Raw genomic sequence first — 15,532 nt, 5'->3', positions numbered from 1 at the left:
TCCTTAGTATGGCAGTAATCACGCGTCAGAACGTCTCTGCATAAGGCCCTTCATCTCTAGTTCCACTAGCTAGAAATCAGAAACTTTAAATACAGTCCGACAAAGATTTATTTTTTATCGGTGTCCGGCATTTATGCACTGATTCTAAGGAAGACATTGATAGACATGGATGAAATAACAAAAGTGGAAGAAACGGATCCACCCCGAGAAAACCCACGCACACAGTGTTTGTCCATCATAAAGCCCACTTGGCGGCAACTGGGATCGAACTAGGGACTCAGCAAACTGGGGAGTCACGTGAATAAAATTCATGACAGCCACTCAGTCCAGGAAGCTCTCGTGGCTCTCGATATGCCTGTTAGAGGCAGAGCGGCGCAACGCACTGACCACGTGTTCGTCGTTAGGTTGAACGTAGTTCCACAAGTCGATAACAGATGGTGTTAACAGATGGTCGATAACAGTTAACATATATAGGCTTAAGTTTAGAGTTGCCCCTCCAGTCTGAAGGTGCCCTTGGACTTTGCAACATACAAAAAACAGTGCTTAAAGTATTAAAAATTTTTACATTTCACTTGACTTCAGTACTCCGTGGGCTTCACAAAAATTTAAAAGGTTTTCTTCATTATTTTTGCTCATCCGTTACACCTGTTCACCATATTCACCATATTTTACAACTACCATGCTGTTGAAACCTTCCGCAATGCTTCCGCATCCGGCAAATAGTGCTAACTTCCACATATCTTTTCTCGTATTAAACATAACTCCCCTGCCGAACTTACATTCTTAAACATCAAGTAAAAACTTCAAATGATCATTCCTTACCTCATTTCTCCTGTAAATTTTCCTGATTTTTATAAAAAGCGGAGGGGTAACTCTAAACTTAACCCTATATATATATATATATATATATATATATATATATATATATATATATATATATATATATAACAAATAGTAAAATAAAAAAATAAAAAAAGCAATTATACATAAATTAAATGTACAAATATATTATGGTATTAAAAAAACATATAATAACTATAAAAGCATGTAAATTACTAATAAATAATTTTAACTTGTTATATCATATATTAGTTATACTTTTTTTAAAGTTTATATTTAATGTTTTAACAACAGCTACTCAAAAACTTTATGTTAAAGCTTTAAATAAAACAAAGTAAATTTAAAATGGTAAAAGCCAAATACATAATTGTTAAATCATCCTAAAAAATAATTAATTAGTTTATAAAATTTGTTTTTTTATACTTGTAAATGTTTTTGTTTGTTATAACTAGTTGGCACTATATTTTTAAATTTTAAACTAATTAAATAATAGTTTTTTAATAAATATTATTGTTATGTATATAAATATAATTTTTTTTTTGTTTAGTTTTGGAAAATTTGTGTATATGTCCACCAAAATATTACCAAATATTTTATTTTTAACAATTTTTATAAGCAATAAATTAAATTACAAATGCACATATTGAGGTTAGTTAGGTGTTACGTTATAGCTTGTTGTGAAAAAGTTTATTTTTTAGTTTACACAACCTTGGCCTCAGATTATTTTTATTTTTAAATGCTTTAACTATTTTTTTACCTTCTGCGTACCAAATATTTCCATTAAAAATATTATTTTAATTGCTTATTCTATTCCATGTTAATAAAAAACTTTATGAACTAAGTAATAATTTACTTATTATATAATACAGTAGACTCAAGTCTGCAAAGGACTTTACGCTGGGATTAGTGTTGATAATTTAATTTTAAGACGACTGATTTTAATTTAATATATATTATTCATTTCGAATCAGATGGGATATTTTGAGAATGACGAAATACTTATTCTGCTTCGTTGACTTTTATCTGCAATCTGCTTTAATATCTGTTATCTTTCTATCTTCCATTTTCTTTTTTTGATTTACTGTAAATATTACTTTCTCATACTGTACAAAGTGCTGTATTGTCACTCGCAAACTTATCGTTTTTCTGAAGTATTATTATTATTATTATTATTATTATTATTATTATTATTATTATTATTATTATTATTATTATTATTATTATTATTATTATTATTATTATTATTAATTATTATTATTATTATTACAGGATAGAAAAGATATTCCTAGTGATCCTTCACCCGTATTATACCAACCTGTATCTCTTAAATACCCACAAACCTTTGCTACTCCAACGTTACTATTACCAACAAGTGAAGAGATTCGATCTGTGAACCCTTCTCCATGGCAAATCCAAAGTCTTTCAAATACTCCACAGCATCCGCGGCTTTATGTTTATGAAGGAGCTGCTTCTAATGACGGAATCACTTCAATACCTTACCATCAAAGAACTGAACAGAATCATTTCAATCAGACAAAAGCACTCCACTCGCCGATCCCACCACCGAGAACTTACGTTTCCTCGCAACATCAGCAAAGAAGAAATTATGATAATGATCCCTCCGGAAGTAATCGACACTCTTTATTTTCTAGAAGAGGAAAAGCCTATTTTTCGCCTCAACCTCCAGCTCCACCGTCCTCACTTGTCACGAAGCCTAAGCCTGTTCCCGAAGCACTAGGTGGTCCTTATCCCCCTGCCCCTCCTAAACCTATCAATCCACCGGCACCACCTGACTTACGTCCACCCCCTGGAAAATATGTGAATCTTTGGACAACGCAGCCTCTGCCTCCGGCTCCCCCACCCACGACGCCAGAGCAAGGGAAAGATGGACCTCAGCCTCCTGCACCGCCTCCCCCTACTATTGTAGGACCACCAGGGGGAGGAACGTCGACTAGTGTTTCAGGTAACATTTATCACTCACTTTGTCATCACTCATTTTAACAGTCACTTTATCATAACTCATTTTATCACTCACTTTATCATCACTCATTTTATCACTCACTTTATCATCACTCATTTTATCACTCACTTTATCATCACTCATTTTATCAGTCACTTTATCATCACTCATTTTATCACTCACTTTATCATCACTCATTTTATCAGTCACTTTATCATCACTCATTTTATCAGTCACTTTATCATCACTCGTTTTATCAGTCACTTTATCATCACTCATTTTATCAGTCACTTTATCATCACTCGTTTTATCAGTCACTTTATCATCACTCGTTTTATCAGTCACTTTATCATCACTCGTTTTATCAGTCACTTTATCATCACTCGTTTTATCAGTCACTTTATCATCACTCATTTTATCAGTCACTTTATCAACACTCATCACTTTAACTAACTTGGTTTCACTAATTCTGCTACCTTAAATAACTTAAACTAGATATGTATGACAACAAAGCAACCTTTATTTATTTATAAAAATAACAAATATGTGACAGTTTCTGATACACATCTAAATAAATTAACTGAACATATTAGTTTCATCAGACACTGCAACAAACAAGAGGGAGTTGCATATAAATATAAAAGAACTTTAGAAAAGCTCTCAACGCTTATTGGTTGGTCAGCGTTCACAACTAGCTTCTACAGTAGAACCCTTTTATATTTATACCCAACTCCTTCTTGTATGTTACACTGTCTGAAGAAGCCACTATGTTCAATAAGTTTAGCGATACTGTTACACATTTATTATTTTTAATCCGTAAGTACTCGCGCGGGGCGTTCACAGCAGGGGCGGATCCAGGGGGCGATCGGGGCGACCCCCGAGAAGAGGAAACTTTCTTATTTTATATATATAAATAAAAACCATCCCAAAGTTTGGAGCCCTTAAAAGTAGCAGTATGACAACCCCCCGCCCCCCCCCCGCAGAAGTCGGTCCTGGATCCGCCCCTGGTTCACAGACCCTCAAACAGGTAACTTTTGTGTTGTTAGCCACAAGTCCTGACGAACTGTCTCAAAACGAGTTCAAAAAAATCTAATTGCAACAAATACTTTTAAAAGCATGTCTAGAGTTATGCTACATTGTCTTAATTATTAAAAATAATATATTTTTATTGTAAAAAAATCAAGTATCAATTTGGGGGTATATTGGACCCCCGCGCGAGTACTGCTGTCACAAGAAAGGGTGCGAGTAGTTACGGGTTAAATCAAATAAACTCTGCTTTGTTGAGTGACTAGTATTTCTAGTTTTAAGTCATCACTTTAACAATTATCATCACTCTTACTCATTATAATGTGTGCTACTCTAAAACGGGATGGTTAGTGTAAGTAAGGATACTTAATGTAAACTTTGAAATCTTTCGTATTTTACAAAAATCAGATTTTCTTTAAACATTTTAAAGTTGTATTAGCTGAACCTGCGCTATTTACACAGCGCATAGTTCTAATATGAGCGTTAATCTTCTTCCCACTTCTCACTATATCTGTGCAAGTCCATTTACGAACACAAGTAAAGGACAGGAAGACTCTCAAAGAAAGTGAGTTACTATGGACAAACATATAAATGTAGTATTTTAATATGTAGAAATAATCTTGGGGCGAGTTTGTGGCAAACTTGGGTAAGTTATAGGTGATACCAAATGCAAATATTTTTTGTTATAATTCCATATCCGACTACACCTTATTGTGGTTCCACAAGCCTTCGAAGTTGCCGGCTTGCAATAGATTTCGTCATTCAGATTAAAGCAAAGCGCCTGAAATGTCCATCAACCCGCTATACGTAGCTTCTCTACTGGTTGCCTTTCACAAGGGTATCAACGTTAACGTCCTAGTGCCAATATTAAACTAATAGGATCAAAACGACGCCTAAAATGTGGAATAGAAAAGTAAAGACAAGTTTGTTCTTTTTAATTTTGAATGAGAACTGACAATTCTACACAAAATTCGGAATCGATCAGGAAAAACGGCACTTTTGTAGCACTTGTGGTTTTCGACATCTCAGTCGAAAGGATCGACCACAAACATATAGACTAGATAAACCTACCCTCTCTACACATCGCATCATTCACATATGAGCATGAATCTCCTTGTCATTCCTCACAACATGTATGAATCTCCGTTTACAGACACAAGTGAAAGACATCTTGATAAAAATCGGCAGTATCATAAAGGGGAGATTTTTCGATTACTGTTATTTCAATACCTAGCACCGTTTGCAAGATTTCAGCCTACTTCCGATTGGAGTTTCTAATTCATTCATGATCAGTGTTTTCTTTCTCGCATGCAATATGTAATAAGCAAATACATTACATACATAATTAATTACAGTGTCAGTGATATGTTGTGTTCATTGGGCAAAACACTCCAAACAATAAGGATTCATGTTAACCTGGAGCAGGATTTCTCTACATGGGGGTGGAGAGGGTTTGATGAGGGTCGCGTAGATAAGCGGGAGAAATAAATATAATTAGAATCTAATACCGGAAAGTATTTTTAAATATTATGTTGAATTTTGTTCTGATAGGCATATTGTCATTTTTATACATACTGTTAAGAACAACAAAAAATAGGTCTACTAAACATTTTCAACAGGTGCAGAGTTGTTTAAAAATCAATTTTAACAGTCTTTGGTGATACTGAACATACCAAATTCACAACATTATGAGGTAACTCAAAGTGGTGGCCTCTCGAAAATTAAAATACTTAATAACGTTCTTAACAATTGTCCAAGTTCTTAAACCAAAATTAGAAATCAATTTATTTTTTTTATCATATGACTCAAAATTAAGGGAGCGACGAAGTTTTAAAATTTTCAAACGGCTTCCATTTTGAAACAGTATGACGGATCGGATTCAATATTTGTAATATGAAAGAACCGACCAAGTTTGGTTTTAATCCATTCACTGTTAAGGAAGTTACTATATCCACTATATACAAGAAATGGATTCTATTATAGAAATAGATGGATATCGTGAAATCTCCGCAATAGTATATTAAAAATCCCAGACAAGTTTATTACAAACCAGAAATTATAAGGGTGTTGCTGGCAAGAGAATGTGATATAATGGGGATCGTGGAAGGAATTAGGTTGAGAACCACTGGCCTGAAGAAATGGTTATTCTTCGCTTTTCATTATCATTTAGCCATGAAACAAACACCTGATAAATATACAACTCCTGTATACAACTATGTTGTGCTGGAATGTATAACGCATAGGATATGATGCTTTTTTTTAAAAAAATTCAACACTTGCAGTGTATCCCTAAATAGTGTAATAAAGAAATAACAACCATGTTTCTTAAAATATTCAATTAGAACTAGACAATCTACACAAAATTTGGAATAGACCGGCGAAAACGACACGTTTCCAGCACTTGTGGTTTTCGAGATCTCATTATCGAAAGGATTAGAGACAAACATACAAACTTTTCTTTGGAGACAACCATATAAACCTAGCATTTTAATATATAGATAACTTCTCCTTCTTATTCGTTAGTTATTTTATAAAAGATTGGCACAAGAGGTTTTACTGCATTAGCATTTTTCTAATAATTTAAATCCATAGGCTAGCAAATTATGAGACCTCATTGCATTTTTTGAAAAAAATTAAAAAGCTAACCCTGACAATAAATGGCTATAACACAATGGAAATTTGTCGATGAATCGTACAATAAATCAGGTTACAGATATAAATAGAAAATTATAATTTATTGCTGTATGGTACGTAAATAATAAGTAAGGCTCGGATTTTATGCAGAATACGTCATGTTTTTATTCTGGCATCTATTTTCGTTTCTAAATATAAACATGATTCTGACTCCTGTGACCACTAAAATAATGTTTTTTATTGGTCAAATAAATTCACATTTGAAATATATTTTAGTTTTACGTCATATTTGGGCCTGAAGAAACATTTTTTGACACATTTGAGGCAAGTTTTACTTATTGCTCAGAAACACAGGGTTAGCATAAATGATTAATTCATTATGAAAAGGCTATATATTCCAAAGTATTACACTTACACACATGAAAGATATACACCACAAACTCACCAAGTTTATACACCATCTACAAAAATGTTCAATATGTGGTTCTTTGATAACACGACACACAGTCCAGACGACGTCTCTTTTCTTGCTTTCCCTCCATTTTCAACAGGTACTAACCTCGTACTGCCACACACAATCGGAAAGATAATGGACTTATGCTGCCACCTGGAGTACACAAGATAAACTTGGTGAGTTTTTGGTTCTTTTCATTACTTTTAAAAATATAGCCTTTTCAAAATGAATGAATCATTTATGCTAACCCTGTCTGTATATATTTGGCAGTATTGACAACGAGGTTAGTTGGAACTTCCTTTCTTAGAAATATTTGGGCTTGTTCAACAGAATTTGATGGAATAGTGTACGATGTGAGGGATAAGCACCTTTTCTGTAGGCTTTCTGTACCATTTCAAGTGTCTCGATAGAGAAGTTTTCAAGTTTAACACAAAACTTTATCCTGTATAAAGGATAATCGGGAAAACAGTTCATTTGCTAACTTGTTGTGCAAACTACTAATTAAATAATACGTTTTATATACTAGATGAACTAAGGTTGCCATCTTTCGGTAAGCCTAAAATGGAACACACTTATCGAACATGTGCAGATATCCAGTTCCTCTCTTAGCCGTATTTGAACAGGGAATAGCTTAACAATAGTACGAGGGACGATCAGAAGCTAAGGTTACAAAGGCTGATACTTCTGGAATTTCATGATGAAAAAGTTCTTAAAATTTGCGATGTCCCACCCAATTCAAATCCCACCTCATTATCAAATTATATTCCTACAAGAAGACAGTTATAGATATGCGACAATCATTTTGGACATGAGTGTACAAAAAGTAATTTGATCATTTTTCGTAGTTACATGTTCACCTTAGGGTTGCCATCTGTTCCGAATTGGGTGGAACATCGCAAATTTTAAGAACTTTTTCATCATCCTGAATTACTCCTAAGAGAAAAGCAAAAATTATCCAAAACACTTACAAAATTTGCGACAGAAATTCTTTAGTGACATACGTAAATTTCGACTTATAATGTAAATTGATTGTTGAGATATCAATATGGTTCTATGGCTATCATTTTCCTAAAGTGCGGTAATTTTAATACATGGAGTTGGCAACTGTGCAGAGTTTCAGCCACCCGCCACCTACGGCGCTAGTAGGTAAACACAAACGGCGACTGAAATAGTTTCGCGAAGAAGTCCGCTCAGTTATTCGATTTCTATGGGCGAAATATGTAACTCCGACTGAAATTCACCGGCAGCTGATAAAGAGGTTTAAGGAGAGACTGTAATGTGTCGTTAACCAGGACTTCTTGCCGAAGGCGTCATCTTCCTTCACCCCCCGAGTCCTCATACAGTCCAGAATACCACCACGCTGTTGAAGCAGTTTCGCTGGGATATCCTTGACCACCTTCCTTACAGCCCGGACCTCGCTCCAAGCGACTTTCATCTGTTCCCGAACTTGAAGGAGCACCTGGGTGAAACACTTAGTGACAACGTGGCTGAACACCCAAGGACAGGATTTTTACCAGAAGGGAATCTTCAAACTCATTCCACGATGCGACCGATATGGAGGCTATGTCGAAAAATAACGTAATGCATGTACTATCTGTTGGTTGTATTAGTTATATGAAATGATATGTACATGTTTCACTACAGCTTTTGTAACCTTACTTTCTGAAACCCCTCATAGAAAGAAGTACAGATATTCATGAAACATATTTAAACCGAAAACACACGAAACAGAAAATTCGTAACGTCAGCTTATTAGCGGTTAGATGAAAAGAATTCACGAACCACTGAACCTCTACAACCAAAGAATAGCATAATTGGCGACTACTGTTGCCAAAACGAAAAATGTTAGCGATAGAACCATATTGATATCTCAACAATCAATTTACATCATGAGTCGAAATTTACGTATGTCACTAAAGAATTTCTGTCGCAAATTTTGTAAGTGTTTTGGATAATTTTTGCGTTTCTCTTAGGAGTAATTCAGGACAATGAAAAAGTTCTTAAAATTTCCGATGTCCCACCAAATTCGGAACAGATGGCAACCCTAAGGTGAACATTTAAGTAGCCCATTATGTAACTTACAAAAATGATCAAATTACTTCTTGTACACTCATGTCCAAAATGATTGTCGCATATCTATAACTGTCTTCTTGTAAGAATATAATTTGATAATGATTTTGCAGGATACTTTTAATACTGATACCATGTGTATATTCGGGAAATGTATATTTGTGGTAAATTTCATAGGGAAAGAATTATAAATACGAAAATGAGAATGAGTAAAACAAAATGTTGCTAAATGGACAAGAAAGTTTTATTTTCGTTTTATTGTTTTTATTTACTGTTTTTTTTTACATGAATTTTGCCACATACATGTCTTTGCCGATTATACACATAGTAACATTATAAGAAATAAAGGGCGAATTCGTTATCAAATTATATTCCTACAACAACATATTTATAGACATGCGACAATAATTTTGGACATGAGTGTACATATTAGCTAGTAATATATATAGCAATAGAAATAGTGAGTATTAAAGTCATTATACGAGGGGCGTCCAATAAGTTATCTACCTTGACAAGAAGAAAGGGGCGGACCATAATGACGTCTGACACGCAGACCAAGGTCACTATGGGAAACCAAGCTGAGCAATTTGAGGTAAGTCGTAGCAACGAAGTTTCCATGAGCAGAGTGTTTCTGTTACGCCGCATAGCAAATGTTTGCTGGATGCACCTGTCCGAAGACTTGTTGGACTTGTTTGAGGAAGACCAGGACAGAATCTGGCTCAACTACTAACAGGGAACGAAATCTGAATCCACCATTGTGACCTTGAGGGCAAGCAGAAGTCCATCCAGGTCCACCAACGAGGTCCAACAGGCTGTTTCCCAGTGGTTTGCAGGCCATGACAAAAACTATTTTTTTTCTCTGGGATTTCTTCGCTGCCCAGAAAGTGGCAACGATGCATAAACCTCCATGGGGACTATATTGAAAAACGGTGATGACCAGGTGAGCCTATCTGCATTCCTTCCTGTCTAAGTAATAAATTATTGAACGCCCCTCGTATAAATTATTATGTAGATTGTAAATATCATTTTAACTTACATCTTCTTTCATAAGTTGTTAAAACAGAAGCATTGCTTTCTGAGTATTCTGTGTGTGTTTAATTGTTGACGAGTTCTATACCATTTGTACGAACATACATAATGTGTTTATGTCCTATTTCTTCTACAAGTAAATAATATGTTTTTTTGTCTTACGATTACTATAAAGGAATATATTGCATAAGATCTCGCAGCGTTGAGTTATTCAGAGCAACAATCATTACAAGGAAGAGACCAGTAAATAAACCAGTCTTTGAAAATGAGATTCTCCAAGGTCCACAGCTATTAGGAGCGTGTCAGATGATTCCCACTCATTCGGAAGGTTACACCAAATATGTCGTGGAAGTCAACAATATGGCGCAGTGCGGTGTGACAGAGTGCGATCACCAGGAACAGGTACATGTTTAATATTTCTTTCCAATTACTATTTGAGCAATTGTTTACGCATAGCTGAATTACAATCAGCTAAATGGAATTAGAAAATTATATTTCTCGGCTTCGACATCTACGGCCATTGTAGCCCGTTACGTATGAGGGATGATGTCCTCGGCGATTATATTACCCAGGGAAGTGGAGAAGGAAGAAGCGGCCTGGGACCTTTATGTTAAGTACCCTCTCGACATTTGCCTGGTGGAAAGAGGAAAACTCAGGAAATACTTCATTCAGGGTGGCTAACCTGTAAAGGCTTTTACACTCTTCCCACTGAGTATCTTCACCGGGAATGGATGTAAATGATAATAAATTTAGTACTAAACATCAGATTCAGTAAATACTAATTTTTCTGATACTCTCCAAAGTTTAAATTTTCATGCTACACTTTTGCTTTCATTCTCAAAGTACAGTCAAGACGACAGAAAAGAGTGGAAGAATAAAAGATTTAGTTGAGTTGAATTAATTTCGAATTTAACGTCCTTTTCAGCAGCGAGGCTATATGAGACGTGAACCTATTGATTAATGTGGAATTCGAACCACATGAGCTCCAGCCGGGAATTGAACCCGGGTCTCCCACGCCAAAGGCGCGTACGCTAACCAGGGACAAGGCCATACATGCTATAAGTGTGTCCTAGTATTTTCGTTGTGTTACTAATTTGAACAAACAAACGTAATCTGTCAAAATGAAGTAAGTATTCTTGCCTTCGAAACGTCATGATGAAGGTGACAATGATGAATCAATTTTTGTCAAGTGCACCGATGTCTAAATTCAATTTAGCTTCTTTCTGTCCTAATAAAAAATGGTTCATCAACTTGTAGCACAATTTTTTTATGTTGCTTTCCTTGAATCCACCTCGCCTATTTTTAAAAATCATCTTACTGTGCTTTCATAACTAAACCTATAAATTAAACATAACGAAATTTAAAACAGTTAACATAAACATAAAAAATTCTAAAACAGTGAGTACATAAGAAACCAAATGTGAAATAGTAAAGATAAACATAACTAAATCTGAACACTCTGATACAATTACATCGCATATCTTAACACAGTAAACTCATTTCCAAGACACGAAGAAAGGAACTTGGTATGTATTCACACTGTACGAATTAAGTTATAATTAAAAGCAAACAAACAAAAAGTAACTTGCAATATATATCAACAACATCATGGATATTCTGCCAGTAATGGCAGGTCACTTGCCGCAACAAAGAAGCCTCCATGCTCCACGGTCATCCGCTAACCTCTACGTCTTCACAATGATTTTTCTCTTTTGATATCGTCCATTAACTGTAGTCTCATTCGCCCCCTCCCTCTTTTTCCTGCCACCATACCCTCTAGCACGTTCCTCATGATACAGCTCCTTCTTAGCCAATGTCCCAACCAGTTTCTCTCCCTCTTCTTAATATTATCTAAAATTGTTCTTTTTTCCCCCACCATTTCTATCTTTCTCTCTCTCGTTTTCCGGTCGACCCATCTAATTCTCTCCATTCTTCTCTACACCCACATTTCGAAAGCTTCCAATTGTTTTTCATCATTTTTGTGTAATGTCCATGTTTCTGACTCATATAGTACAATTTATAATTCTTTTCCTCAACTTTTTATTCAAAATCCCACAAAATAGTTTTCTTCCTCCCAAAGACTTCTTTCCTTTTTTTATTTCACATTCGCACTTCATATAATCACTAATAATATTGTCCAGGTATCGAAAACTAGTTACTTGTTCTATTTTGTCCCCCTCTTCTACAGTATATTTGACACCGATCCCTTCATTCCAATCACCATGGCTTTTGTCTTTCTAACATTTGAATATCTGATTTGAGAAACGTCATAAGTCAGCCATATGCCGAAAATGAGTTTACATGCAGCTTTGATTGTTGAAGGGTAACTACACCGTTGGATTGTGATATGTCAGAAGTGACGCTAATAGTTTGTGCAATATCGAGCTGCAACAAGTGTCCCTAAGTTGAGAAATATCACAAACCATTGACTTACCGCATTATTGACATTCTTGACTTATGACGTTTCTGAAATCAGCAATTCATTTATTTTCTTCCCCTATTCTTGACAGCCCTTCCCAAAGTTTTCTAACATCTTATTGATTTTCTCTTCAAATTCTATTTGCAATATATATATACGTAAAAATCATCCTTTCATAATTCAAGTTACACATAAGATAATTTTTACACTGGGTTACTCAAATAAAAAAAAAATTCATAACTCTTGATAGTTTAACTTAAGCAATATATTGCTTTAATCATGAGAGCGCACACTTATGATTATTTCCATGTCATTTCCTACCCTCCATGCCGATGCGGCTGAACTTGGTCTTAAGCGTCATCAGGAGTGGTACTTTTCATCGCAGCAACCCCGGAAACTAATACTTGGACATTCATATCGGATGTTTTCGATTATTTATGCATGTCGTCTCCTTCCCACCCCACATGCCAATATTGTATATTGTTAATCACTCATATTGTATATTCTAAATATATTCAAAATTTGAGGTTGTTTGGGGGATTCATTTGAGGTAAATTTTTTCATGCGTGGTCCGACATGAAACCATTTTAGGGTAGGTAAGAAAAAAAAAACTCATAAGTCGAAAAATAAGGACCACTCTAATATATATATATATATAGATTGTAACAATGTTTGTTCTCTAAACCCAATCTAGCGATGTTTGTCTGCGAACTCCTTATAGACTGCTGCCAATTTCAATGATTTTAGGTACATGAATGCTGCATGGTATTTGTTAGGTTTCTATCGTGTTAGTTTCAGTAAGCTAACACTAAGTATTCTAAAGGAGGCAAAAGGAGCTCGAAATCTATACGAAAGATTGTGTATCTCACGATCTTGTCAAATTAAGAAGACGAAACCTGTACACAAGTTCTTCATTTAACATAAGAGAACCTCCACAGTTTTTGAAAATTTCCATTTTAAGGGGGCATCAGTATATACACAGGGTGTTTCAAAATGAATATCAGGGTGTGAATGCTTTGTAGTATTTATAAGATTTAGCGTACAGTTATAAATAATACATCAACTGAAAGAGAACTCAAACAGTTTTTGATACAAGAGTTCAATGTGAGCACCATTCGTCAAACAGCACACATCGAGTCAATAGGCGAGTTCTTCCCAAACCTTGATCAGTATGTTTGGAGTAATTGTTGCGACAACTGCTTCAATCCTTTTTCTTAAATTCTTCAATCTCCTTAAAATTCTCCACACAGACGTCACTGGAATTGCTAATTCACAACTAGCCTTCCGAATTGATTTCTTGGGCTATGCGTGAAAGACTCTTTCACTCATTCAACACGTTTTTCAATCACTCTTGGTCGCCCCGTACTCTTTCCTTTGCACAGACAGCCAGTGTTTACAAACTGATGATACCATCTACGGATATTATTACCACTTGCTGCATTGCAATTCAACTTAATGCGAAAACACCTTCCACTGTAACTACAGAATGATTCAGTCTTTGCAAAATGTAAAACACAAAAGCCGTTCTGCTCACTAGTTGCCATCTTTGCTACTTGCGCTTTCTAACGGCAGACAAAGGAAACAGTGCATTCGCATGCATGCGTACAAAACTGTTTGAGTTGCTCTTTCATTTCATGTATTATTTATAATTGTAAGTTAATTGTAATAAATACTAAAAAGCCTTAAAATCCCGATATGCATTTTGAAAGACACTGTATTTGGAACGCCTGGATCAATTTTCACGAAACTTGATAAACATATGACTTATAATATTTTTTTTTAGAAAAAAAGTGCTCTAAAAAGAAACGAAAAGTGTAGGCATGTAAAATTAATCAATCGAAGGGGTGACGTAAAATTAAACAAAAAGAATTGATATTATTGTCGAATTCATATTTTTCAGGGTCTCTAAGCTGCTTGGTGGTATTCACGATGAAATTTAAACCGAAGTTAAGGCAAAAAAGGGAATGCTTTCTAGCCCGGGAATCTTCGTTATTTATTTCACTCATATTGACAGGGGCAATAACGGAGGATTCGCTATTCGCTATTTACGTATTTCACTTGTTTCTTCACTTTCAGATATTTTCCGTAATCCTTATTCTTCCAGTGCGAAGAACGGGCATTTCAATATATACAAGGTGTTTCAAAACAACACCGACAACGTTTGGGAGGGGATTCCTGATACAAAGATAAGACGAAAAGTATAGACCAACCTGGGTGCACAAATATGTCCTTTCGGAGTTATAGGCTGTCGAAAACATGAAAAAATGAACTTTCATGGTTCCATAGCTCCATAGCTCCATAGCTCCAAAACTATTGGACTTACCGTAGTCGGGTCAAGACTTCACTTAGGAACTAATATATGCGCTATCCAAAAATACATATTTCAGAATCCTAAGGTACTCGCACAACAATTTTTATAGAGGTAGTTTGGCTACAGAGGTTTAACTTGAAGTACTCACCAACTACCTCTATAAAAATTGTTACAGAAGTACCGCAGGATTCTGAAAGTTGGATATTTGGATAGAGCACATACTAGTTCGTAAGTGAAGTCTTGAACCGACTATGGTAAGTCCCATAGTTCTGAAGCTATGGGTCCCTAAAGTTACTTTTTTTTCAGGTTTTCGGCAGCCTATAACTAGGAAAGGAAGCATTTGTGCACCCAGGTTGGTCTATACTTTTTGTCTTATCTTGATGTCAGGAGTCACTTCCCAAACGTAGTCGGTGTTGTTTTGAAACACCCTGTATATATTGCGGATCACAATAATAATAATAATAATAATAATAATAATAATAATAATAATAATAATAATAATAATAATAATAATAATAATAATAATAAGAAGAAGAAGAAGAAGAAGAAGAAGAAGAAGAAGAAAGGCAGTGTGAATACATAGTAAATTCATCTCTTTGAAATGAGCTCACAGTGTCAAGGTGCTTGATTTAAGTGTGAGGGGCCGTGAAATGAAAACCGAGCACACGAGAGAAAGTACCAATTTAATGTTTTTTATTCAAAATTAATTGCCAGACGCGTTAATACATTTATCCTATTGGGAGACGAGATGATCAATTCCACCTTAACACCACAATTTCACCCACGGAC

General features: G+C 35.1%; 1 protein-coding gene across 3 annotated transcripts in view; it reads left to right on the top strand.

The window, feature by feature from the left end:
* LOC145682387 (uncharacterized) overlaps positions 1–15,532 on the top strand; it is an 83,607-nt gene that overhangs the window by 36,875 nt on the left and 31,200 nt on the right. For all 3 annotated transcript variants that reach the window (XM_081753981.1, XM_081753983.1, XM_081753982.1), the window contains exons 3-4: positions 2,110–2,803; positions 10,189–10,415. In XM_081753981.1, coding sequence (XP_081610107.1) covers positions 2,110–2,803; positions 10,189–10,415 — 921 coding nt within the window. The remainder of the gene's footprint in view (positions 1–2,109; positions 2,804–10,188; positions 10,416–15,532) is intronic.

The sequence above is a fragment of the Thermobia domestica genome, chromosome 3 (assembly GCF_964235325.1).
Source record: "Thermobia domestica chromosome 3, izTheDome1.hap1.1, whole genome shotgun sequence".
Classification (NCBI taxonomy): Eukaryota; Metazoa; Arthropoda; class Insecta; order Zygentoma; family Lepismatidae; genus Thermobia; species Thermobia domestica.
Note: the sequence above shows the minus strand (reverse complement) of the source record. Positions and strands in the feature narration are given on the sequence as shown.